This window comes from Corvus kubaryi, unplaced genomic scaffold, assembly GCF_017639235.1.
Source record: "Corvus kubaryi isolate FWS band 111438036 unplaced genomic scaffold, C.kubaryi_AGA036_p1.0 74, whole genome shotgun sequence".
In the NCBI taxonomy this organism is placed as follows: domain Eukaryota; kingdom Metazoa; phylum Chordata; class Aves; order Passeriformes; family Corvidae; genus Corvus; species Corvus kubaryi.
The window spans coordinates 16,359,784-16,387,484 of NW_024582061.1; the positions used below are offsets into that span (position 1 = coordinate 16,359,784).

The following is a 27,701-nucleotide window of genomic DNA, read 5'->3' on the forward strand; positions in this document are numbered from 1 at the left end:
TTGAGCTGATGTTTATGAATGCAAAGTGTGAAATGACAGCTAAGCTTCAGGTCAGCAAGAGATCAGTGAGGACGGCCACAAGTTGGAGCACCAGCTTGCACTGTGCACATAAACCAAGATTATTTTAACTACAGGGGTTGGCTGCAAAATAAAAAAAAAAGGTGCACGTTTCTCTCTGTGTACTTTCTGCACAATCTATCTGCTGGAATGGTTCCTCAGTTCTGAAAATTTCCATAAAGGAGCATGCACAGGAAAATCCTGCCAAGCACATGCTAGCTGGATGGACTGCCATGCGTCCTGGGGCAGGGGAGGAAGGAAAAAAGGCACGCTTGGACAAGCAGCCTGGCTGAGGGACATAATGACACTTCAGTCTCTGCGTTCTGCAGAATGTCCTGCCAGCTACAGTCACAAGTGCTGATGGGAAGGAGATTTGGTTTTGTTCCAGTTCAAATGACAACTGGTAGCTTGGTCCACGATGCAGGTGAGATGGGTGCTGACAATTATGTTCTCCTCCATCTTCTTTACCCCAAGCAAGGGAATGATTGCCTCCAGCTGCAACTCCTTTTGACTTCACATGCATTGGCTTTGTCCCTCACGCTATAGCTGGGGAGGACTGAGAGCCTCAGAGGTGACTGAGATACAAAAAACCAGAAAGAACAGGGTTTCTCACCCCTTCTAAGGCAGTTCCCCCGCTCGCATCACAGGGTGGTTAGCGCTGGGGAGTGAATCAGCTCCGCTGTCGGCCCTGGCGCTTGGGAGGAGGCAGGCGGAGAGAAGGCGAAGTGGCAGCGCTGCTGAGCAGGGGAGGCGGCGGCGTGCCGGGCACACCTGCCCCGCACACCTGCCCCGCACAGCGGGCTCCGCTGCCCGCGGCTCCGCAGCCCCTCCCCAGCCCGGCCCCGCCGCTCTCCCGGGGCGGGCACGGCAGACGGCTCCGCTTAGCCGCCGTGGCCAGGCTAATCAGGGCTGATGGCAAGTGTCTGGAGGGAGCTAGGGTCACCATAGTGTCTGCAGAATTTGTCTGGAAGGGCTTCTGGATGCCACCAGAGGGTCAGACAGACGATTTGCTTCTTCCAAACCCCGGAGGGAGCTCAGAGACTTTGCTCAGCCCTGTGCTTCCTTCTGATAGGTCACTTCCTGGCACTTCTCTCACCTTCCCACCCTTTCTCATTCCTGTGACATAATTTCCCCCCATCTGCTGTGTGTGAGTGGTGAACGCGTCTGTGGCTTCGCTCCTGCGGGATATCTTACCAGAAGCAGCCCTGCCTTCGAGGTACCATCGAGCACCTTCTCTACCCCTTGCCCAAGGGCATGGGTGAGCAGCAGGGAAGCATTATGTGAGCATCGTGAGGTTCCTTCCTTGGCTGCCCACAGCCGAGGCCATTTCATTTCCTCCCTTCCCCTGGTCTCCTGGTCAGAGTGAGTGGAGAAAAGATCTTTCTGAGCCCACACCTGGCACTCATGAATATTTAATGTTTCTAGCTTTTATTTCCCTTGAAGAGCAAAACCTTTTCATATTTGATGCCCTGGAAGGCTGTTTGGTTGCTGAATGTTGTTTCATCAATGCTCTCCCTCCTCGCTCTTCCTCCAGACTGCCCAGCCTCTCTTCCTTTCTCTTCTCGAGCAGCATTTCCCTTTTTACAAAGGATGCTTCAGAAAAGGTCACTGTCCCTTTCATATCCCCTCCTTACTGTGAGCCAGCATGGCTTCTGCTCTGCCAATGGTAAAGGACAAATGGGGATGTGGGGAAAGGCAGCAGTGGGGAGGGAGGCCAGGAAAAGTGTGCGCATGAGCTGAGGAGCAGCACAGAGGCAGAGAGGAGTTGTAGGCACAGCAAGAGAAAAGTAAAGTGGCAGAGCAGCAGGTAGAGGCAGCAGAAGGTGGGAAGAAGGCAGCAGCAGGATTTTGATGAAGAACTGGTTTTCCAGCACCTTTCAGAATTTGTTATGCAAGATGCACAGGTGTGGCTGTGGATGGCAGCTTGTCCAGTGAGGGCCCTTTGGAAAAGGGAGGCATCCCAGTACCCCAAAACAGAATACTCCCAAAGCTTTACTGCCCATTTCCATTGTTGGGCAGTTGCTTTGGAGACCTCATTGTTTTGGCCACCAGGCTCTATGGTAAATCATCACCTGTTATCCTTAGGCCTTTCAGGCTTTCTCCTTCTTTCTCCTGCAATTGCAACTGGTGTTTGAACATCTGGATGGGTGTAGATTCAGTGTTCCTCATTTTGAAGAGCCAATCTCATCTCCACAGTCTGCATCAATAGAAAGAGAAAGATTAATCTGTCTAACTGTGAAATTAAAAAAACCTCATTTGTTTCACTTGGACTTAGGACCTGTTAATGCTGAAATTCTTTGTGAGGTGGAAAAGACGCCAAATGGTGGGGTTACCTGCCAGTTCTTGGGTCATGGCTCCACATTCCCCAGAAGGCCTAACACGAGGGCAATAGCTATGATCTTAGAGCTGTGGAGAGCATAATCTTGTACTATCAGTACTCCCTGTGAGAGTCAGGATGGAGAACGTATGGGCAGGCAGAAAAGGAAAAGGCAGACAAGTTTTGCACATCACTTGCTTTCTCTTGGAACATAGACAAAATCAATTTTTGCAAATTCTGACCCAACAAGCGTGCTGTCTGTAAAATCCTGGTGGGAATGTCTGTTCTGTCTGTTCTGCATTTCAGCATAAGGGCAGCCTCACTTCTCCCATTACCCAGCTCTGAAGTGGAGCTAGCATCAACTGATCTGACATCAACTGATCACCCCCTCTTGCAGCATTACTGGCACAGCTTCCCATGTCACTTGGCTCTCCCTAATGTACCAACCAGGACAGTTTATGGGAACTACTGAGCTCGTTCTGTGACGCAACATTAATGCCAGGAACGCAGCACTACAGTGAGGGTGCACGGTCTTGAAGTCTCTGTACTCTCCAGAGCGTTTCTCCAGGGCCCAGCAGGTCACAGTGGCCCACAGCAGGGCACTGTGGCTGCGCTGTTGGACTTGGTGTGCTGAGAGATCAGAGAGCTGCCAGTGACTCAGGGCATGGCTGCGATCCCCAGTGAGTGGCTGGAGCCGTGCCCCAGCTCTGCTGAGTTACTGATGTACTCGTCTAGAAGCTGCCTTACATGGTGGCTGGTGACACAGCTGGACAGCCAGGCAGCAGGGCTCAGCTACTGCTCCCTAGCCTGGTCTTAGAGCTAGTGCCATCATCCATTATCCTTCACAATCCTGTGTAAGCACCATTAAGCATCTTCTCCCTCCTACACATCACCTACCTGTAAATACCACTCCTGTCTCTTCTACCCTGCTCTGTCCCCAAAACATTCTCTACTAACCTAAACCAGTCTGATGTTCCACAGCAGGCACACTTCTCCTTCTCCCTTCAGTGTTTGTGAATTCCATGCCTGCCTGCCCCACCCCAGGTGCCACTTCCCTCTGAGGTGTGAGCAGTCCAGGGGATAGACACGGAGCATAATGTATAGTATTGTGTGGTAATTACTTGATGCTGGGTACACAAGGGGGATTATCTTGTGTCTCAAAGGGCTGTCAGAGAATCCTAATCTTATCTTCCCCTCCTCTTTTGCCTTCCACTGCCATCTGAAGTAATGAATTGGTTATAAATATCTAATTAGCTAATTATTTGCTGGCCTACATGGAAAATCTTCAGTGAAGGAACTCTCTGGGTACCTGGGGGAGGGACCTCCATGGAGATGAGGAGAGACAACCTCGTGAGGTGTGCATAGGGGTAAAGGCAGTACTGTGATGCTCAGAAGAATTTCTAGACTTTCACCATCCCTGGAGAGCAGAGGAAAAGCCATTAGCTCCACAGAGAAACAAGACTATGTTTACCTCTACTTGTGGCTGTGAGATGAAGAGCCAAGGGGAAAGTAAAACCACATGAACAATTCATTAGGTAATTAGAGAGTAAAAAAAAGTTCTTTTTGGAAACATTTGCAGTGGGCAGAGATTCTGTGCTGGAAGCATTTTGGGCTGTGCCTGCTACTTGTGTGCTCCAGCCCCATTGGGGCACGATGACTACCCAGGGGAGGAAATTGTGGTCTACATGAGTGTCTCTTGATGATACTTTCACTGATAAAAACCCAATTATCTATGTCAGTTTATATGTTCTGGAAAGGTTCATCCCACTGGCAGGCTGGCCTTGGTCTGTCAATCCAGGTCTCATCTCACAGGTTGCACATCTCACAGGTAGCTGTTGTACTGGGATGACTTTCAGTCCGAGCCATTGGATAATGGGGCTGTTGAGCTGACATGCCCCTTTGGGACAGTTGTCACTCTGTTGTCCTTCTGCAGGGAAAGGGGAGGAAGGGATGTCAGTCAGATAGCTGATGGCACCAAAAGTCTCATTCTCTTTTCTTCCCTGCTGCAGATGGAGGCCTAAGGTTAAGAGATCACAGCATCACAGCAGCTCTGCTGGCTGCCTGTCAGTAGAGGTTAGGACAAGAAAGGGCAATAACCATAAACCTGGCCTGCTTTGGACAGTAGTTAATTTCTGACACTCTGCTTTTATTTTCATGGGGCCTTTTTTTTTTAATTAGTATTTTTTTGATGCTTATCTTGTAATCTTTTTTCCTTTTCTTCTCCTTCCCTTCCTCTCTCCCTTTCTCTATCCCTGTGTCCCACACTTGCTCCTTCTGGTTCTCTTCTCCCCCTGCAGGCATGCGCATCCTTGTGAACTTGCTCCTGGACACCTTGCCCATGCTGGGGAACGTCCTTCTTCTCTGCTTCTTTGTCTTCTTCATCTTCGGCATCATTGGGGTGCAGCTGTGGGCTGGGCTGCTCCGCAACCGCTGCTTCATGGAGGAGAACTTCACAGTGTGAGTGACTGGGAGACAACATCTCCTTCCTTTCTTCCAGGGATGCTTCTCTTTTCCTCTGCCTGCTCATGTCTTCTGCCAGGCTCTCTGTGTATCACTTACTCCAAGTGTGGGGTGATAGTGTGCAGGGTGTTGGTCACATCTTGCAGTGGAAAGGGAGGGCGGCAAATACAGCTGGATTTCTTCTGTCTTCTCAGCAGGTGACAGGGCTCATATGGATTTGATCGAGGCACAGGTTAGCATGGCTGCCCCCTCCAGCCATGCCCAGTAATACAGGATGGTGCTCCTACACCCAAAAAGACATGAAACTCTGGAACATGCTGCCTTTCTCCTGAACCTGCTCCCTCTTCAGAAAACAACACTCACAGGAGTCTTACAGAAAGCCACAGTGCCTCCTGAGGCATCCAGGGACAGCTCTGGCGCCTCCAAAGTGGAGATGGGGTCACTGTTTGGACGGTGGTGCATTAACTCTGGAGGGACACTGAGAAATTACTAGAAAACTTCAGGAGCAGGATTGCATGTGGCCAGTACCATGGGGAGGGGACAGAGGGCTGGTGGGAGAGGTGTCCCAACAGCCGGGTTAGTAGAAGTGAGAACATCTGAAAGCAAAGAATGAATGTTTGAATGGGAAAAAAAACTCGTGGGGAAACATGGGAACAGTTCTGGCAAAGAGAGCCTGGAGCCACACAGGGGTCAATTACAGGTATCTGAGGTTTATTCGGGGGGGTTCAGGGGCGAGCCTGCAGAGCACAGCTTTACTCCTCCCACAGGCAGTGGGGTGGAAAAGCTCCTGCCTGCCATGAATTCTCCGATTACCCAGTTTCAGGGCACAGCTCCTCCTGTTGACTTTCTGGCTTTAGTAGATCTCAGGCTTTAAAATGTTTTCTTAAAACCGTATGCTAATCCCAGGTGTGCTATCAGTGTAGACTACTTAAAGAAAACCTAGAGCTGTAGATCAGTTTAGACTGATTAAACAGTTCTGAAGCTTTAGATCATCTCAAATTGGAAAGAAAATGTGTGAAAATGCAATGTGCAGAACAGCAGTGGAGTTGCAGAGTAGGAGCTGCTTAAAGCAGGCATTTTCTGTGTTTATTCCTTGGAGAAAAACTAATGTTTAGGATGATTGTCCTTTATGTAAATCAGGAGTAGCACTTCTTTAATGAGTGTAATTACATCCATGCAGAGTTGATGTAACTGAGAAGTGAATTGGGGCCACAGCCTTCACAGTGCAGATATTAGAAAATATTTGGCTGACTGTTACTGGGGAAATCAATTCTGAAGGTACCCATGCACCAATGATGAGGACGAGTTAAAACATATCTTTGTAGTTTAGTCCTACTTAGTTAAGAATCAGAGACTGTCTTTTCTTTTTCATCAACACCTGTCCTCTTCCAATGACACTTTGTGAAAAAGTCTGCGTTTGCACAACGTGAAAGTTGTGCATTGTAGCACTGCAAGGAATACTCCAGATAAAGTTTAATCCAATTTTTTTTATCTCCACCTTTCACTTTTCTGATATTAGCTCATCTCCAGCTAGGCAAGCATAGATGATTTTAATTATTCATGCATTTGGAAGGTGCTTGCATTATTTGGAAAAAAGACATGAACTTGTCATGAAACATTGCACCCATAATGCCAGCTGTCAAGGAGGAGTCAAAGTTAAGGTTAAGTCAATTTTATCATTCCATTTCCAAATTTTAAGGCTTATCTGTGCAACGTTAATTATGCATGAACTGGATTTTTTTTTAGAAGTACAGAAGGTTCACTACCAAATGTTACAAAACATGTCCATCAGCAGTTACATATATGAACATATTACAGTAAAGCCTGATGAACTTCCTTAATGTCATTGCATCTGATTTAGCTTTGATGTTAATGGGGAGAGTGATCAGACTGCAAATCTCTGCATTCCAGCTTTTCTTCACCTTCATGCAAGCAGATTGTGTAATTCGGCTTGGGGTGATCTGATGGCAGGAAAAACTCTGAAGGCTGGGGACTCACCCTAGAAATGTCCTGGTTTTCAGGAGCCCTGTCTTTCTTCCTCTTCTCCTGAGGCAATAAATCTGGAAATCCCCTACCCAATGCAGTCCCTATGTCAGAATGGGGGGTCCCAGCTCCACCAGTATCACTGATAGGAAACTCTCTGTCACAGGAAATTTGACTGTGGGTTCTTTTGCAGACAAGGTGACATTGTCCTGCCCCCTTATTACCAACCAGAGGAAGATGACGAGATGCCCTTTATCTGCTCGCTCTCAGGAGACAATGGAATTATGGGCTGTCACGAAATACCCCCACTGAAGGAGCGAGGCCATGAGTGTTGTTTGGACAAGGATGATTATTATTATTACAATTCAGTCCGGCAGGAGTTCAATATCAGTGGCATGTGTGTGAACTGGAACCAGTACTACAACGTGTGCCGCACCGGCAACGCCAACCCGCACAAGGGTGCCATCAACTTTGACAACATTGGCTACGCCTGGATCGTGATATTTCAGGTAAGTCTGAGTTCGCCTCCTTACAAGGCTCAAGCTTATTTTTCTGTTTTTCAAACCCAGTCATTCTGGGCTCCAGTGGTAATTTCTGCAGGGTGTGACAGAGGTGCAAAGTAAAGGGCCTTGCAACTCCCCTGGTAAGGGAGACAGCACGCACACGAACAGTGTTCCTGTAGGTGGGGAGGGACACAGAGCAGTTCCAGGTGCTTGCTGAAATAAGCTCCATTCTTCAGCCTGACTTGTATCGGTTTCCCTTTCAGTCCAGACAACTATAGTAAAGGAAGTTTTGGGTTTTTTTAAATTCCCAGTACACGTTGCAGATGGGAGCTAAATTCCATGCTTTTTTCTTTTCCTCCGGCTGTACGCGGTGTCCAGTCCAAGGGGCACAGAAACCTGCCGCGGGTTTTCCCCTGCTGCGATCCAGGGAAATGAACTATTTTAATGGAATATTCCTGCTGTGGACTAGAATGATCTCACAGGCTTTGACAGTATGCCAGTGTCACCAAGCAGTACCATGCTGATTTCCCAAGATGGAAATTTGGCTTCGTTGAAATGAATTGTTGTTTCTCACCTTTCTTGGGTTGCAACCGTCCTGCCAGTATCTGCTTGTATACACTGAGGAGTGAACTCTGGAATACTGCTTCCCTCCTGTTTCTCTTGTTGTTCGTCTTTGCAGGTGATCACACTGGAAGGGTGGGTGGAGATCATGTACTATGTGATGGATGCCCATTCCTTCTACAATTTTATCTACTTTATCTTGTTGATAATCGTAAGTATAAGGTTTGATGAATGACAGCAATGCAAGCTAAGAGCCTACAAAAAACAGGTCTTAGATCAACACAGATCCTGGGCATTCTAGGAGTCTCAGAAATCCAGCTAGTTGATTTTCACCGAGAGTCTGCAGCAGGATCACATACATAGTTATCAGCCAAGTTATTATATTTCACTCAAAAACATACTTAGAATTGATTTCTAAAGTTATACATGCCCAGTGTAGAATAATGTTCTCACTGGCAGATCTTCTTGCAAAGTAAATTCACCGAACCAGTTGGCTTAAAAGCCAATTCTTTCTCTGCTCTTCTACTTGGTCTCTATATATTTTAAGCTCTTGAGTAATTTTTGAGCCATGTTGAGCCAGGAGCTTTTGGCAGCACCTGGATTTATCAGGTTCAGAGTCTCAGATTCACTTTTTGTTAGATTCAGGGTCTGTCACGCTGAATTACTTCCTCACCGTGAACAAAAAGGAACTACTGCTCCGAAAGTGTCAGCAGTCCAAAATAAACTGGCTGTGTGAGATCGCTCGTGGTTGGTGGGATGGAAAGAGAGAAGTGTGTCAGCGATGAGAACTTAATAAGCAGTTTATAAACCCTGTGGATTTATGCAAATGAAGTTTGAAGGTTGGTTTTCTGTGAGGATATTTATTATCTGGACCTGGGATGAGAGTTGAGAAACATGGTGCCACTGCCTCTCCATTCCTCAGGCTTCCCTTGCATAAGTGCATTTTTTTGGAGGGAATAGTCTGTTTCTAACAAGGAGGGATTTTGTTTTTGTGAAGGCTCTTGCACTTTGCTCACCTGGGGGACCAAAGAGTGAAATAGAAAGACATAGGATGAATTATGGGAAGTATAAAATCTGTACCTGGTAGATGCAATTTCGTTCCAGGTCACTAAGCAAGGACCTCAGTGTGTATTTCCAAGACCTATGTGCATTTGGATGGGCTGATGAATGGGACCTGGCTAAGACTCTGATCTTCATCCAACACTTGTCCTGTGAGGCCACACCCTTCAAGAAATAGGATCTCTAGACAAAGTCACCCAGTAAAACTAACAGGTTTACCTAGTACAGGATCTAGTTGAAATTCAAGTTGGCATACAATGACTTGAGAAAAAGCAAACTTTAATCCATTTCTGTGAGAAATTCTGCAGCCTGTACATATGGAGGGTCCAAAAAAAAAAAAAAAAATCTATTAGCCCATTCAGGTCAGACAACTTATGAAAATCTTACTGTATCCTTGATTTCACCCTGCCTTATGGCCTTCTACACTCACAAGGGCAAGACAAGGAGAGAATAACAGAAATATGACCCTGTGGGCTGGAGCATGAAACCTGGACAGCAGAGGTGAAATATACCTTCAGGAATGTTCCTTTTACTTCGAGGCTGGAGAGTCCCAAAGAGACAGTGCAGAGATGTGATTGCACAGGATGGGGTGACAGGGGGGAGTTTCCACAGGCTCTGTTCTCAAGGGCAAACTGAACATCCACTGCTTTTTGTGAGTTCAGAAAATTCTTCATTTCCCATGAAGTTTGTTCATATATCCCACGATGTAACAGATATTTAGTACCCACCTGCATTTTGACTTTGAGCAGCATGGTCAGGATACGCCAGTTTGTAGAATATGCAGTTAGACACAGACTTTACTCCTTGTCCCACAGCCACAGTCTCTCCCAGAGGCAGGAAGGACTGTGCAGGGTCAGTGTTTAACCACTGGGGCACAACATACCCAGTCTTTTGTAGGCCAGTTCCAGAAACTGCCCCTCCCCCCACATGTCAAACTACAGAAATTCTGTCACCATATTTTTGGTTTCTAAGTATCCTTCCAGTGCTGGCTCACATCATGTGGATTCACAGTGATTCAAACTTTGTCTCTGGATTTGCAGGCACCGAAAACCCTCAATTAAACATTCCACCTGAGATGTTACTGCAGAGTGTCATTGACATTTCTAGACACTCCCTCCTCATTTGCAGAAGCCATATAGGTTTATTTCTGTGAAACACAGAAGAACATTAATCTCAGGTTACTTTGGGGTCTGCTGAGAACAAAGGAGCCATATGCTAGGTGGAATATTTTCTTTGCCTTTGGTGGAGTTAGGCCAAGGAAGTATTTAGCTTTTCTGCTACCTACTTGGCGTGTGTGATACACCTTTTGCAGCACATAGCCACAGTGTAAACTCACTATCACTTGGCTGCATTTTCTGTCTGAATCTTCATATAGAAATGATAATCTTTCTTTAAGTCTCATGAAGTATCGCCCTTCCAGCCTTTATGCTTCCCTCCTTCTCCATGGTTGAAAGGCCCGCGTTTCTAAGCAGAATTGTTCTGACAGTCATACTTTAAGCTCTGACTCTTTGCTTTTCCACACACATTCTAGCCTTGGCTCAGACTCAGTCTTCTGGGGCTAGATCTCTGCAGCTTCTCTCCAGAGCTGTGCTTTCATCCATGATTTCTTTCCTACAATGATATCTGCAAACACCCACATAAGGGCATTACCTGCTACTGCTCATATGGCAGGAAGAAGGCTCCACCACCTGGATGTACTCCTAGCACAGTTAGAAATCCTGCATAGATGTGCTCCTCTGAGGGGAAGGGTGCTGACTGACCCTGGCACTCTGAGAAGCCTTGTAGAACAACCTGGAAAAAGCATTTTATGTATTCAGTAGATTTTAAATTGCTTCCCCTTTGGCCAGGGGTCAGGGATGTGATACGAAGGAAGGACTGCTCCCTGCTCTTGGATCAGTGTTTCATTTGGGATTTCCTGCTTGAGGTCCAGCTGTCTCTTTGACACCTCTCCAGCTACTCAGCCACTGCTGTGGCTCCTGGATGAGTGAGCTCTTCTGAACTCTTAGACTGGCATCTGCATTGCAGCACTCAGAGGCTCCTTGAAGTGCTCTGTGCTTACACATGTGGGCCTCAGAAGGCAAGCTGGACATCCAGGCAGAAGCAGTGAAAGTAATTGACAAGTCAGCATCTGCAGCACTAGTCAGATTTTGTTAGATATTGCAGAGATAGAGCTTGAACCTTGGGCTGAATGAGGCCAGGATCTGCTTTATCAAAGCACAGCTCAGTCTCAGGGCTGAAAGGGACCCTGTGTTAGGGCTCTGAATCAAGGGTCTCCATCTGCTTCTGTCAGATGCTTTGACTCCATGTCCGACACTTCCCCGTCTCTCTGCTCAGCCAGCTGAGACGAATCGCTCAATTAGGAGCCTTCTGGGACCCTTCTTGCCCTTCTCCTGGCTGGGAAGCAGTGCCAAGCTCAGCAGGGCCTGAGAGTTTATGGACTTGCCTGTGATTTTGAGGATTAACCAAGCTAATTTGCTTTGTGTTTGATGTTCCTAGCTAAAAGGATAAGGACTGGGGAGTAGTTGCCATATCCAGTCCTCTCCCTTCTCTCCTTTTTGTTCATCTGGTGGGAGATGGCGGCAAACAGTGCCTGTGAGGACAGGGCTCGGTGATGTGAACCTGAGCCCTGCTCCAGATTCAACCCTAGGCCAACAGTGTGGTCCTGGTGTGGGCATCTCAGCCCTCAGCTCTTCCCCTTGTGGCCTGGAGAGAAGGTGTTGCAAGCCCTAACTGCTTGTGGTTTGTGAAGTTGTGGGAAATTGCAAAGTACCAGGCGGTGTCACAAGTAGTGTTCCAGAGATGCTGACACAGCTGGTGTCCATCTCCCTGCGCTGCTTCACTCAGTGCTGGCTGAGGGACATAACCAAAAGGGAAAGCCCATGTGAGTATCATGCTGCTGAGGAGAGTGCACCAGAGAAGAATTTGGATTCCCAGTCATACTCTCATCAGTTAAAATAAAACATGCAAGACATCACAGACTAGGGAAAATGTTGGGTGAAGGCAAAGGAATCTGAACGAGGCATTATTTTAATTTTCAAGGCAGTATGCAGCAGCTGAAGGGAAAATAGGCTGAAATATGGGGGAAGGAGAGAGAAGGGAAGGGTTCAGTGATGAAGGGAAACAGAATTAGAACAGCTTTGAAGGATGCTGAGAGGAGGAGGGGGAGGAAAAAAAAGCCCTTTATTTTCAGATACTTTACTGTCCTTATGTTGAATCTGGTCAGAAAGAGCTTCATGTTTCAAAGGGTTATTGAGATGCTAGCAGGGACACCACCCCTTTGGACAAAGGTGCTGGGCACTTGTGTGCAAGAGAAAGGGTCACCCAGAAGGGCAAGCTGGTCAGGAGAAAGGCTGCTGGGATAGGTAAAACAAGCTCTGAAGTACTTGCTGAAATAAACCCTTTTTCCATTCACAAGCACTGAGGTCAGGTTATCACCACCTTTGTCTCCTCTGTCCCCTTTGCTGGAAAGGCTTTACAGGAGAGGACACATGTGAAGACAAGGGCAGGACTGAATCCTGCTCTCTGTCAGAGCTCTTTGCTTGTAAAGGAGGGACAGTGAGGTGAGACTGGGTCCTGTGTGGGTTCATACAGGAGAAACTGGTGTCAGGATGCCCCTTGGCAGGGATGCTCACTGGCCCAGGGGAAGCAGAAATCTTGGGCTGGTGCTTCATCTCCTCACAGGGGCTGCCCCTCAGAGTCTGTTTCAGAGCACTGCAGATGCATGGTCCTTCTTCAGAGTTTAGACTCTGCATTTTATCAATGCCCTGTTGCCATTTACAGATCTGCGGGGAGTAGGCAGCAATCAAGGGGTCATAGCTTTTGAAAATTATTTTGAACGTAGTTACCAGCCCTTTTATGTATGAAATTCTCATCATATTGAAGCCCAGGATTCATCCTATATCTATCTATGGATAGATCTCCCTGTGGAAATGAATCTCTAATTTCATGATATGTAACACAGAGTGTGTTCATTTTGCTTCCAGATCTCTCAGCACCAAGAAATCCTTTCTCCATTTTACAAATAGAAAAACTGAGGTTTAAAGGGAACATACAAAGTTGTAAAATAAGCCTGGTAGACATTTGGGCTTCTGTATGGAGAACTAGAGCATAGGGAGAACTTGAGCATTTTGTTTGCTCTTTCTAAGAAATGGGAGGTGTGTTTTTTAAGGCTTTTGTGTTTGAAATGTGAAGCCTACCTAGGCCAGAGGGCAAATTTAAAAAGAGCAAATATGATGTATCTTGTATCAGAAGAATAGGAAATAAGCAAGGAAGCATGGTTTTACCAGACTACTCAGTGTCCTTCTAAAAGTCATTCGTTTCTGTAAAATCCTTTTTGATTTCAAGAGCTCACTCATTTCAGCAAAGTCCCATCTCCCTGTATGGAGAATTAAGGTGCAAATGGTAGAAATTAATAACATGCCCCAAGTATATAAGTATGTCATTAAAATGATCTGAGAATACTGACGTTTCTTCCAAGAGCTGAAGGTTATAAATGGCAGTGCATGATTTTTCCAGTGGTAGATGAATAAGTAGAGATCAACCAAACTGGTTCTCTGTCTCCTACCTTCTATTTAATACAAAGGAGAGGGAAAGAAAAGGTCTAGTTTTCATCAAGCCCTTTGTATGCAACTTCTAAGTGATTTGCTAAGGGTCCCAAAACCTGCAAAAAGTTGGACCTATTTCCTGAATTTCAGTGCATAGCTTTAAATTCTGCATGGAAATGATGTTGAGTGAGGTCTCAAAACCAAGCTCATGCACTCCTGGCTTTCTCTGAAACCCCTTCTCCATATGCAGACTGATTCCCGCTCCTCTGTCTGCCTCCAGTCACTTTCCCCTCCTCTCTTGCCTTACATTCCCCCTCCCACATGTTCTTCCTTGTGCTGACATCGGTCCCTTCTTCTCCTTTGCTGTTAGGTGGGCTCCTTCTTCATGATCAACCTGTGCCTGGTGGTCATTGCCACACAGTTCTCGGAGACCAAGCAGCGGGAGCACCAGCTGATGCAGGAGCAAAGGGCCCGCTACCTCTCCTCCAGCACCGTTGCCAGCTACATGGAGCCGGGAGACTGCTACGAGGAGATCTTCCAGTACGTCTGCCACATCCTGCGCAAGGCCAAGCGCCGCACCCTTGGGCTGTACAACAGCGTGCAGAGCTGGCGCCACGGCCACGTGGAGGAGCCCAGTGATGCCAAACCCGGCGTGAGCAGGAAAAGCCAGAGGCACTACAGTAAGGATCACATGGGTAGAGCTGGAAATGCCAGCGGTGGAAATGTGAGAGTAGCTGGGAGCATCTCCATGTGCCAGCTTTCCAAAGGACCTGTGCCTATAAAGAACAGAATTATAATTAACACTGGCCATTGAGCGTGGCACCATGGCCAGCACACCAGACCAGCAAGGTGGGGGTGGCCAGCAAGAAAGGGAATGAAACAAGGGTGGCCAGCAGGGAATATGGATAATCCAGGTCTGAAATCCAGAGACCATAAAGAGATAAAGACACTGAGGCTTGTAAAGGGTTCCGTGTCTGGTATAGCCCGGTGTTGATAGCAGTTTGGGAGAGAGAAGAATTAGGGGATATAACAAAGTGGGGCAAAGAATTTGACCTGGTGGCACAGCAGGTCCCCCAGAGCTCTTCTCCCAAACAGAGTTGCTGCCAGACCTCAGGAGAGAGGCAAAGAGAGTAGAATTGCAGTAAGATGTTGCCTGAACCTAAGGAGCGATGCTGAGGTCTGGTTGATATGCAAGGACAATGGAGACAATTTCTCTTGATGGCAGCACATGCTGTTGCGTAAAATGAGACATGAGATATCATTTAAATTGGGTTCCTGGCTGGAAAAGTCACTGTAAAAATGGTTTTATAGAGTTAGTATTAAATGCCTGCTGATGCTTTTCCTATGTTATGCTCCCATTAACAAGCAAAAAGGCAGATTTTCCTTCAGCTGGTCCTGCATAGTCCAACTTTCATTTTCTTTTCTTGCTGGGAGAAAAATTTCTGCAGGCTTCATGTGCTGTGTTAATGAATTAATTGTTTCATTTCCCCCAGTGTCCACTTGATCTTCCAGGCCCAAATGGAGGATCAAGAAACAGAAATTTAGATTTCTCACTGAAGTCAGGGGATCTGTTCTGATTCATAGCACACACTGTCAGAAGGATGTGTTCCTGTGCTACCTCTTCTGGCTTCTTGAGATGCTTTGCTAATGTAGTTTCTCTAATTTAGAGAGTTCAGTTCAGGCTGGGGGGTTCTCAGACCCCACTTGTAGCAGTTCAGGCCAAAAGCAACTCTCATGACTGTTTTTTCCCTCAGGTCCCTCTTAACACAAGCTAGTGAGTCTCAAGCCACAATTTCTTCATGAGACAAAGCAGTTCTTTCTCTAATGGACGTGAACCCTGTTGAGTCTAATCACAGGAAGCTGAACAGTACCGTGTGTTTTGGAGGCACAGCCTGTCAGCATAGAGCCCCCAATGGCAACGGCTTCTATTGCTGCCCTTGAGATGATATGTCAGTGTTTAATCATTCTTACAGCTAAAAAGCCCAGTTACTCTGTCTAAATACCCAGAAACCGAACAGGTGTCCACTTTGAATGTCTTTTTCATAGCCTCCTTCTTTAAGCAGCACCATTTCTCTTTCCAGGGGTTTGCCAGCAGCACAACTCTCTTGGCTGCCCTCCTCAGGGCTTAGTCCAGCCCATCGCTGTGACAGCAACCTCTGATCCCACCAACTGCCCCCGATGCCATAGGGCAGAGCATGAAGCATCCAGGAGGCTCTCAGTCCTGGACAGCGCTGGCTCAGACCAGGAGGATGGAGGAGCCAGCGAAGGGGATGGAGAGGGCAGCCAAGAGGACCAGGGTGCCTCAGCGCTGGAGAAGGAGGAGGAGGTGGAAGAAGGAGGACGGCTGAAGCTCTGCAGTGATATGTGGCGAGAAGTGAGGGTCAAGCTTCGAGTGATTGTGGACAGCAAGTATTTCAACCGTGGGATCATGATTGCAATCCTAGTGAACACCATCAGCATGGGCATTGAGCACCACGAACAGGTAAAGCACCTCAGGGCACAAGGTGGGCAGCGTGGACTGCTGAGCCCTGCTGGGGGTTATAGCCTCGCTAAGCAGCTGATGCAATTTGATGGAGGCAGAGACTGAGCAATTTGGACCCCAGACTGCAGCACAGATGGTCCCAGCATGACGTTGGAGAAAGCCTCAGGATCTTGCAGGGTCTCTTACTTCTTTATACCTGTTCTTAATTGCTTTCTCTGTCTCTCCATGTATTTTCCTCTCACCTCTTTTCAATGCTTCCCTTTCCCTCTTCCCTGGTCATTCATCCCTCTGTTTTTCTTTTTTGCCCTCTCTCCACTTTCTGTCTTCTTCTTTCTCCGTCATCCTCCTCTCTTCCATCTTCCTCTTCTCTCTCACTCATTTCTCTCTTCATTAGCTTACTGAATCCTTAGTCTATTTGGTTAATTTAATGTGCCCTCTGGGGATGTCACAGGCACTTCACCAGCATCTCAATTCAAATCCATCAGCTTGCTAGTCTTCCCAACTTAATTAAGAGATGTCTGAGCACATTCTATCTATACAAGAAGGCTAGGAAAGGCACCACCTCCAATCTCCAGTTGTTTTGGGAACTCAGGCTGCTTGAGCCTTTCCTTTGCCCTGAGAATAAGAAGTGATAGGTCAGACACAAACAGCAGGTGTGGACACAGGTTTGACTTTCATGCCAGTAGTTTTCAGGCAGCTCTGAGTCAGCTGTGCACTTTATCCTAATGACAGACTTGTGAGATGGAGAGCAATTGTGTGCCCTTATTTTATAGCTGGGACACAGAGACTGTGTCTGCACTGTGATGTGCAGTGCCAGTGTCAGAGGGTATTAAGCCCACTCATAACCTTGCATGTGCACTGCTGGTTGGTGGCTCTGCTGCACTTTGCATTGAAAGAGTGCATGCTGTACATCCATGTCTCAGATCTATGCTGCCAGTCTGAATCTGACCAAGATTCACTCCTTGTGTCTGCCCAGATCACAAAATGAGATCGCTACACTACTGAGATGCTGACTGTATTGAAGCTCTGGAGCCAAGGTGAAATCTAGTCTTGAACACAGTGTCAGGCAGCAAAGAGACAGGCAGTGAGCCCAGTTCAAGCAAGGCACTCCAATTTGTCCTGAGCTGTATCAGGATGAAGATACCTTGAGACCTTGTGTATCTTAAATTCCCTGTTTGAGGCAACACAGTGTCTGAGCCAGTATTTGAAGCCTCAGATGTCTGGATCCCACCCACATATCAAGCTTTAAACCAATTTTCAAAGCCCAGCTAGTTTCTGATACAAGGCTGTGAAACCTTAATTTGATCCCAGAATTCAAAACTGCACTGGATGCTTCAGTACCAGAAAAATACTGGCAGGAGCTCAGAGGAGAGGAGAATGAAGAAGATGCTGGAGGGGTTGACTCATGGAAATAGATAAAAAAGAGCAAAGCATTTATCTCATAGCAGAGAGATGACTAAGGGCTGGAGCCCAGGACAATTTGAAAACTGCCCACTGGTATTTTAAAGATGTGATCACCAAGCAGGGAGAGCCATTGTTCATCCTGGACACAGCGTGAATAATAGTTTGACAGAAGAATACTTGAGCTGGAGGTAGAGAATTCACTCTCGTGTTCTGGCTATTGTATGTGCAGATTTAAGCCCTTCTAGGATTCCTCTGCTGTGTTTGTACAGCCTGCAGCAGACTGAGATCTGCCTCTGCAGCCTTGGCGTTTCTAGTAGCAGGTTCTTAATGACAGTCTTTAAAATTGTGCTATCACTTTTTATCCATGAGTAGCTAGGAAAAGCTTATGACCCTGCATGCTGTTTTTACCAGAAGAGATGTCAGCCAAAATGATCATAACTGAAAAATGTGGTGCAGCCTGTTTATTCAGAATGTGTACTGAATTCTGCTTTCCTGGCACAAGAAGACTAAAACATATTCAGACCATACCATGAATTTTGGATTCTTTTCAGTCAGCAGTTAACTCAGAAGCACACAGACATTTGTACCTCCCTTTGCTCTCCTTCAGTTTTTCCCAAACTGTGCCATCAGTACATCTCAGGCTGGTGCTTCCTTGCCTACATTTTTCTCCTTTCTATTTTTTTTTCTTCTGCTGTCTTTCCTCTCAAAAGCACAATTTTTCACAGAACAAAATCCAGCAAAGCCCCTCTGCCCACCAAGATCTGTGATTTGCAGGGTGACACCATCCTTTGACTGAAGAAGCTTCTGTTGCTTCACCTGCTTTATCATATGGATGTCTTCCAACCCAGAGCTAATGCCTATAAGGACCTCAGGTTAAGGACTGCAGGAGTGAGGCACAAGTTTCAGGCTCACAAACACTGGAACTCTGGGGACAGAGCACATGCGTGTCGCCTTCAGTTGCCCAGTCTTGACGAACAGACAGAAAAATATGAATTTAAACTGTTTGCTACAATTCAGGGGTTTAAAATTCATGGTGTTTTTCTTCCAGGAGACTGAACCTCAACAACTCAAGTAACTTTACTCATACTCAAATCACCTTAGAATTTGGCTTCATTTAGCTTATTCATCCAGTCCTTCGTCCTGTCCTGATTGTGTGGCCAAGGCAGTTTCCATCTGCATATATATTTCTTGTGAAGGAAATCAACTCATTTTAGGAGAAACTGCACTTCTTTGCGTCATTTTAAATCCGTGATCTTATAACAAGGTATCATTTGTAAATAGCTATGTTTATTCAAATCCATCAGTGTGCAATATACCATGTAATAGTCTCGATATTAGGCCTTCAGATATTGCTGAGACATTGCATAAGCCAAACCCCATCATTTCAAGCTTTGTCCTTCTTGAAATAGTTTTTGCAGTTCTTCAGATCTGCCTCTATTTGGAAGTGTCTATTTTTAAAATCCAGTGTAGAAAATATTAGATTCTTGTGGCTGTCCAGAAGAATCCTTTTAAGAGGCTTACTTTTTTCTTAATATTCACAGTGGATCTGGTGCTGCTGACTTTTCTCCCTTATTCAGCACGAGGATGAAAAGCTTGTCCCAGCTGAATGTCCCAGACTGCCTTTCTCATCATGTATTTCTTGAATGGCCTGTTGGACTCAAGTTTCTCTGCCATTAGCAGCCATGTTAGACAACTGCTGAGTAACTTGGTTTATCTTCTGCAGTATCTGCTGGATATCCTTCATACATCATATCAATTCTTTATGAGGTCTGTCTGTATGGATCAGATGATGATCCCCTGTTTCCTAACTAGACGCACCCTGTGGATCAGTACCTTCATATCTTTTAGCCTGTGTGATTTCACTTTATACCAGCATTTATTGCATTCACAAGTTCATATTTTACAGTTATTGCTTCTCTTTTTACTATTTGCTCCTTGTCAGAAACATTCAGCAAATGTCCAAGCCAGCTCATCATACTGACATTTAGTAAGGATGGAACAGTCTCCCTGGAGTGGTAGATGAAACCACACTACTTCAGCCTTGTAGAACTGGAGTATAACAATCATGAAATCCTGCCCTGATTGTGGGGTGGTGATTAAACTTAAGTAAAAGCTAGTTAGTGTGTTCCATAGCTGATTTCAATGGCTCTTCTAATTATTGTCAAGCGACTTTGAAATTGTGTGTAAAAATAGACAGGCTGGAGAGAGCTCTTTATGGAATACTTCTTTTTCATGTTCTCATCACAGAGGCAGTGATGTGCAGGTTTGGTAGGGCTGGTCTGCATAGGTCACATCAATTACTCTTCAGTTTCTAGACAGTTGCAAATTTACTCCTGGTTAGGAGAAACTTTTCCTGCAGGGGCTTCATGGTGATCTTAACCTTTCCTATGGTGTAGGAGTTTCTGTCTGCTGCCAGATAATGGACTAATTATATTTTCAGTCAAATCTGGCAAAAGAGCTCCAAGGTTAGTAAGAAATTGGAAGGGAGAAAAAAGCTGAGCTGCTGCCCTCTATTGCCCCAGTTCCAGTTTCTGATCACGGGACAGGAGTTCTGAAGTAAATCTGAATCGTATCTTTTACTCTCAGTATTTGATCTACGTTGTTAGAGACGAAGGACTTTATTCCACAAAGATGTGAATTAGATTGTTTCATGGATTGGGAAAGATCCATACACAGGATAGGTTAACTGTTCTGATTAAAACACTGGTTCTGGGCATGCCTCGCCCCCTGGGATCTCTGCCCCTTCAAGCCATCCTCCTTACCCCAATACTCAGCTCCCACAATTATGTTCAATTTTCACTTCTAGTGTGATGGGTAAATCTGTCTGTCCTGTCTTGGCAATGGGCACAGACTGCTTCTGGGGAGATTTCTGGTGTTCCTTTCTTTTTCTTGGACTAAAGTAGCCTTGAGTTCAGTTCTTTCCTTGGGGATGCTTTAACTTACAGTTTCTAGGTAAACCTGGGAGGAGGAAGGGTTTAGATGATGAATGCCTGAATGCTGTCTGTAGGAGCCTGGGAGACCTCACAACTGCAGGGTGACACATCCACTGTGTTGGAGAGCCCGTGTGTCGGTAGGAAGAAAAGGAGAGAATCACTTTTCCCCTGTTTGCTTGTCCTCTTCATCAGGTTCACACTTCCCTGGCCAGAGAAGAGTCCCCTGCACCAGCCCTGTCCCAGCCACCCGCCTCATCCATTGTCACTCACAGCCACTCTGCCCCAGGAGCAAGGGCATTGCCACACAGGACACAACCCCTGGTGAACTCCACCCTGCAGCTGATGGTTCTTTGCACTCTGTCAAACTACCTGGATCTCCAGAAATGGCTGCAATGCTGGATCTGCCTTAGTGCCTCTCCATCTGGCTGCTCTCTATCACCCCTTTTTTTCCTGAGTTAATTTCTTTTGTGTTGCTCTTCTTTTCCCAGCATTTACTTCTTTACTACACTGTCTAAAACAACTCTTTCATTCTCTACTTATTGTGGCTGCTAGTGAGTTTATTTTAATTTTTTTTCAGCTTTGTTTTTTGATTTCTCTTTTTCTGCTTTTATCTCTGCCCATTTCTTTCTTTCTCTGCCTAGACTTTCCTGTCCCTCTCTCTAGGAAAGATGCTTTACTGGGGCTGATGGATGGTCCATTAGAAACAGATTAACAGGTGAGGCTTGACTAGAGAAACAGGTGTCAAGGAGGGAAGGAGTGACAGAAGAACAGGTGACCTTTTCCACAAGCAAGATGCAAGCATGGGGTTTTAAACATCAGTTGCTCCCTACAAGAGCACAAGAGAGAACGTATGGAAAGCAGAGAGGAGGATAATCCACCATCATAACCTGTTGCTTTTTTACATTGCTTATTTTCACTAACATAATGATTCGATTCAGACTGAAATTGGCATCTCAGTTTGATATACAGCCCTCATGTTCTCAGCAACTGTCATTACTGCTGGGTCTTGGTGAAGTGATCTTCATCTCTCCCTTCCCACATGCACTTGCTCATTCCTTCTCTCTCATCTCTTATTTCCCCTCCTTTCTCCATCGTTTTCAGGGTGGTTTTGCTATTCAGATGTAACTATGGATGGAAATTGATCCATCTCCACTTTTTTCATTTTAAAGACACGGACTATTTTAATAAAAAGCTACAATGAGGAGTGCAAGAAATTAACAAAGGGCATGGGAAGCCAAAGATGTGAGGAGCAGTTTCCAGTTCATTTGTTCACCTGGGAGGATCTTAGCCCCTGGGGGCCTCAGAGCAGGGGTTAAAGCAGCCCCCAGCTTCAGGCAGAGAGCCAGAACCAGAACTGCATTCCTCCTTCTCTTCCCTTTCCACCAGCTGTATAAGTAACAGGCATGGCCAATGCAAAGGCTGCCCTTCAGCAAAGCAGCAATTTTGCAGACCATGGGGAGAGACTATGACTTCCCTTCCTGGTGGGCACTAATATTGATTTAATGGTAAAAGTATTGGCTCTGACTTGCAGGGACTCATTTTTCATTTTCGCAGTGCCAGGAATGTCTGTCCTCTCTTGCTCTCTACAACAGGCTTTTGCAGTTTTCTTGTTCCCATCCATTTTATGTGCTGCTTAAAAGAGTGGCTTGGTGGCCAGGCATAGCCTAGACCAAGGCAAAGGAAGATGTAACCTCTTTATTTTTCAACAGTCATCTTGTGTTGTCCTTGGATTGTTCACCTTGTGCACTTGCCTTTCTCCTCTTGCTGTCCATTTTTCTCTTTTCTTCACCCTGTCCTGCTCTCCCTGTCCCTTACAGGTAGGTTTTAGCAGTGTGGTCCTCCTTGCTGTTGTCTTGTCTAGTTTGATATTTGCTTGGGTAATTATTGAGACCACTCTGAGGATAGGGGCATAAGACTGATGGAGCAAGACCAGGAAACTAATGCATACCAAGGGTTTTGTGGGGAAAGGGGGAGAGAAAAGGGGGGAAGTGAAAAAATAAAGGGGAAAGAGTCAAATGAGTGTAGTGACGGTTAGAGGAGGATGGGGAATTGTTTTCCTGTCATTTAAATGTTTTCAAAATTTCAGGAAAAAAAAAAAAAGTGCCAGCTACCTGTGGAAACTTCAGAGGAAGAAATTCTTGAAGGAAGAGGTTGACTGCAAATCAGCCAATTTTGCTCTCCTTCAAAAAATGCTCAAGTTCTTTGCACAAAATAAAGCAGCCTTTATCCAGGGGAATGGGATATGGAGGGGAATGTAGAAAAGGCTTGGTCACCCTTGGCTGTGTGAATGGCTTTGAGGCTCCTGATTGCCTCTAATAAATATAATTGTTAAGGATATAATCTATGATGAAGGTAGAAAATCTGCAAAGGAATTGGAGTGCAGGTGCTGCTATCCAGTTCCACTCTAATCTCACCCATGGACGTTTGCAGCTCCCTACAAACCCTGTTCCCTCGGAAGAGTAATTTATTTCCCATAATTTCAGGGCTCTTTCAGTTCTGACTCTCTGAATTTGCATTCTCTCTAGCCAGAGGAATTGACCAACATCTTGGAGATCAGCAATGTTGTCTTTACAAGCATGTTTGCCCTGGAGATGATCCTGAAACTTGCTGCTTTTGGTCTCTTTGATTACCTTCGCAACCCCTACAACATCTTTGACAGTATCATCGTCATCATCAGGTGACAAGGGCCTTGGGGATCAACTGAAATACATGTAGGAAAGAGTACCACAGAGCATGCACACTTTTTCAAAAAGGATTTAGCAGCTGTACTGAGAGGAGCTGAGCTCATGCACAAGGCCAAGGATTGGGGGACCAAGATATCTTTTCCCAATACTCGGTGTTGGTGCTACGCAAGCCACACAACATTTCTGTCCCTCAGTTCTCTCCTCTGCAAAGTGGAGGCAATTGCAACTGCCTTGTTAAGTTCACAACACATATTAGCTGTGAAATACTTTGAAAATGCACAAATTGAAGATGTTACAAAGGTTTAAAGTGTGATAAAAGAACTTATCTTGCTGGAATTAAATGCTGCAATCCTTTCTTCATTCCTTCCACATGCACTGCCACGTTCATGTTCTTAAGGCATAAATGCAGCTTTCAACACATAACAGCAAGCCTATGGTACATGCTTCTGTCTTGCTCAGACAGGTTTTCTCTCTCACCCCTTTGTACTGCCAATGCCAAGGTGAAGACTTAGCATTGTCATTCCTTGTTTTCTTCTGTTTCTTCACTTGTCTTTTGTTTTGTCCCTTGTACTTCCTGTGCCTCTCTGGACCACAGCATCTGGGAGATCATTGGCCAGGCAGACGGGGGCCTCTCTGTGCTGAGGACGTTCCGACTCCTCCGGGTGCTGAAGCTGGTGCGTTTCATGCCTGCGCTGCGCCGCCAGCTTGTGGTGCTGATGAAGACTATGGATAACGTAGCCACCTTCTGCATGCTCCTGATGCTCTTCATCTTCATATTCAGGTGAGGAGGCAGTCAGCTCACAGTGTTCTGGAGTGGCGCTGCGTGGGTCATGGGGCAGCAGCTTCAGAGCATGACTGCATAACTCATGTTGCCCATTGTTCTAGGCCAAGGCAGCACTGACAAACATTTATTTGTTCATAAGGGCTGAAATTACTCCTGCATTAAATTGGATTCAGCAGCTGAGGATTTGGCCTGGATGGGGTGGTGAGATACTGCCAGCAAATGCAAACATTGAGCATAACGTCCCGTTGCAGGATAGATGAAGTCTCCTGGTAATCAATACTGGCTACAGGAGCAGTTCAGCCTGGAGGCTAACTCTGGCAGAAGGGCAGCAGGAAGCAACCAAGAAAGGTTGTCTGTGCATGCCATGGATACCCTGATAGCAAGATGAAGAAATATGAGAGTAAAAAAGGACAATAGAGAGAACAGATCTGAATGACAGGTTGGAGGGAATATATGAGCTGAGTCAGCACAGATGGAAAGCAAATTTTTTGGTGACCCACAGGGTTGCAATATGTAATTCCTTCTACACAAAGAATAATTCTACACAGATAGGTCCCAGTGGTCAGACTGTGTTCTTGTACCCCTTGCTGCTGTGATGTTGCATTAGATTTTCAGGAGAAGAGAATTACTCTGACGAGTTCATTGTGGAGGCAGAGATATTTATATTTGACATCATCTTGTTCCAAAGCATCCTGGGAATGCATATCTTTGGTTGCAAGTTCAGCCTCAGGACAGACACAGGAGACACAGTTCCTGACCGAAAGAATTTTGACTCCCTGCTCTGGGCCATCGTCACCGTCTTCCAGGTGAGCCCACTTGCTCTTTATGGGTGGGCCAGGGCAAAGTGAAGACAATCAGGAGATGTTTTTTCCTCACTGAGGAGCACTGCACTGACTCCTGACAGCACAAAAGGCTGTGTAAAAGACTTTTGTGTGATGTTTGGAGGAAGAACAATTGAATATTGGAACCAAACAACTGGTGTATATCTCAAACAGGGGAGCTCCTTCCTTCCTAGGGGACGGTGTGCAAAGGTCTCTCCTGTTGTGGCAACTCCCAAGTTTAACACTCTCCCCTCAGCACATAACTGCCCTAATGGTTGCTCCTGTTTCTTCTTGCTCAGCTAAGGTTTTTGGTGCAGTGCCACAGCTGGGCAGTGACAGTGGGTGCGTGGTTATGGGGAAGTTCAGAGGCCTGGTCTGGTCCTGATGTGTATTCTTTGACTGTCCTTTTCTGGGAATCCCCTTCGTGTTCTTCCTTCACATTTATCTGACTTCCTCTTCCTCTCTCACAGATCCTAACCCAGGAGGACTGGAATGTTGTTCTCTATAATGGCATGGCCTCCACCTCGCCGTGGGCTTCCCTCTACTTTGTGGCTCTCATGACATTTGGCAATTATGTACTCTTCAATCTCCTGGTGGCCATTCTTGTGGAAGGGTTTCAGGCTGAGGTGAGTTGCCACCAAGGCTTCATCAGGAGGAGGAACAGAGGTGCTAAAAAAGGGATCCTTTGTGACACTTGAGGATACTGGACTGGAGGACTTACAAAGTATCACCCCTCACTCATGAAATGACCCTTGTTAGAGTAGTCTTCAATTAAACAAAAGAAAAATCCCCCAGAGTTAATCCTTGCAAGGAAGTTAAGCCATGCAAGGCTCTCTGGAAGGGGATTCACAATTTCTGTTCTGTGTAACACAACAGAACCTACCTTAGGGTGAGTCCTTTACCCATCCAAAAGCAGCAATGCAGTGTATCAGCCATCCGAAATCACGCAAGACTCTTTCCAGTGATCGCACTGGATGCCTAACTGCCAAGGACAATTTTGCAGTTGTTCTAGAAAGGAAAGACAAAAACAAATGGTCTTTTCTGTTTGAGTTCCCAACTTCTATATTTATGTGTTCCAGGGTGATGCCAACCGGTCATACTCAGATGAAGATCAGAGTTCTTCAAACATGGAGGAGTTTGGTCAGTTCCAAGAGGTCCAGGAAGGCTCAGGTACAGTAACTCACACAGTCTTATTTGCTTGTGTCCTACTGCTGTTTGGTGAGAAATCTAAAAGCAGATTCTGCAGAAATTCACTCGCACCTCCGAGAACTTGCCAGTTTTTATTTTGAACTTTATGCCAGTTTGTGGTGTTATTTGTGGAAAAACAGAGATATGTTGGCATCCTGAGGAATGTGGTAGTTAAGTGGAACAGTTCTTGAATGGCCTCCAGAACAGCAACTGGAAGTGAGAAGTGAGACTGTCTCTGCTTATCTTCAGGGTAACCATTTCAGGAAAACTGTGCCCAAACCTGAAACCCACATTTGGAGAGGGGATACCAAGACAGTAAAAAGGACTCAGGCAAATTTGGAAGCCTTGCCTCATAGTGAGAGACTAATGAAGCTTAGAGAAATCAGGAAAGTTACTTGATCACTCTCTCTGTAGTTGTAGACCATAAGGAGGGATTTGTGATGGTAGATAGCTCTTTAATTGAGCAGAGAAAAGCATAATGAGATTGTAGAGGTTGGAAGCTCAAGCTAGACAAATTCAGGCTGAAAAAAAGCCATATATTTTCAAGGAAAGATAATTAACAGTGGGAACAACCTGAATATGAACTGCCTAGTAAGGTCTCCATCCCTTGAAATCTTCCCTCAAAGACTGAAAGCCTTTCTACAAGAGGCATTATATTTCAAACAGGACTTGGTGGCAGGGAGCAGCAGGAGTAGCTTACTCTGCAATGGATGGTGAGCCAGGAGTTAAAAGGGGAGAGAGAGCCAGGCAGGAGGGCAGGGGCCACACTGCGCATTCTTGCACAAGGTGAGCAGAGAAGGTCCACTGGCACTAGTGAGGGTCTGCCAATGGTTCAGTGATTTTCAGGCAAGCCTACAGTGGTGAGGAAGGTCTGAGGTCAAGCCAAGAAGTCCAGTCAGCAAGACAAGATCAGTATCAGCAAGGTGCAAGGACAGGCACAAGCATACTCACAGCACAACTCAGACAAGCACCACAGGCACATTTCTGAGTGTAAATGCAGCTCCCACAGCAGGGAGCAGTGGTTCCAGTTATTGGCTCACAGTTTTTTCCTGCAACTTAGCTCTTTTCAAAGCAGTCCTACCCTGAGTTACATGGCTGCACCATATCAGAGCTTATGCTGAATGTAGGCAGTCAAACCTCTGAGATGGCAGAGGAGGAAGAGGTTACAGAGGTGTTGGTGCTCTCATGGCTGTCTGTCATGCAGACATGGATAGGTGACCTTCATTATGCAGTAAGTCAAACAAAAATTATTGCTCTAGTCCTTTCAGGCATTATAATCCAACACCCTGTCCTCTCCATGCATCTCAAAAAATGCTGATGGTCATCTACAGGACCTAACATTTCCCTCAAAAGTGTCCCTGATCTTAAAGGCCAATGCTCAGTCATTTGGAGAAGTGCAGTGTAGTAGCATAGACTGGGATGCAGTTTGTGTATGCAGTATGGTTGCAGGAGTTTTAAGGTGACCTCAGTACATGGATGGTTGGGGCTATCCCTACATCTTAGTCCCTTGCTCAGTGTTTCAGCCTAACTGCTTTAAGTAGCCAATCTGAGAGCTGGTGGAATTTGTTCAGGCCTGAAGATGCTGGTGTCTGCTCTTGGCATGCAGAAGCACGCTCTCGTCTTCCGTTTGGCTTTGTGCTCTGCCTATCAGAGGCTGCTTGGCCACCACTCTGCTTGTCTGTCTGTCCCCAAGGAGAGATATGGTCGGTTTTGGAGACTGAGGAAATGACTTTAAAGCCTTCCCAGCTTGCACTGCCTTTGTCACCACACCCTAAATCAGAGGAATTGATGTTGATTGATTCTAAAGGGATAATAATCTGTTAGCTGCTGTTAAAATGTTAAACTGCTAAGGCATCAAAGCATCACTGGCTAGTGAGGAACCCACCTTCTTCTTTCCTCATTCTTCTTTCTGCATCTTTCC

The 27,701-nt window shown here is 46.0% G+C and overlaps 1 protein-coding gene across 5 annotated transcripts in view; it reads left to right on the forward strand.

The window, feature by feature from the left end:
- The window catches only part of CACNA1I (calcium voltage-gated channel subunit alpha1 I), a 164,896-nt gene that overhangs the window by 107,740 nt on the left and 29,455 nt on the right, over nucleotides 1-27,701 (forward strand). For all 5 annotated transcript variants that reach the window (XM_042050736.1, XM_042050734.1, XM_042050737.1 and 2 more), the window contains 10 exons: nucleotides 4,672-4,831; nucleotides 7,011-7,326; nucleotides 8,000-8,092; nucleotides 13,855-14,164; nucleotides 15,566-15,966; nucleotides 22,829-22,980; nucleotides 23,583-23,768; nucleotides 24,460-24,577; nucleotides 25,063-25,218; nucleotides 25,672-25,762. In XM_042050736.1, the coding sequence (XP_041906670.1) occupies nucleotides 4,672-4,831; nucleotides 7,011-7,326; nucleotides 8,000-8,092; nucleotides 13,855-14,164; nucleotides 15,566-15,966; nucleotides 22,829-22,980; nucleotides 23,583-23,768; nucleotides 24,460-24,577; nucleotides 25,063-25,218; nucleotides 25,672-25,762 (1,983 nt within the window). The remainder of the gene's footprint in view (nucleotides 1-4,671; nucleotides 4,832-7,010; nucleotides 7,327-7,999; nucleotides 8,093-13,854; nucleotides 14,165-15,565; nucleotides 15,967-22,828; nucleotides 22,981-23,582; nucleotides 23,769-24,459; nucleotides 24,578-25,062; nucleotides 25,219-25,671; nucleotides 25,763-27,701) is intronic.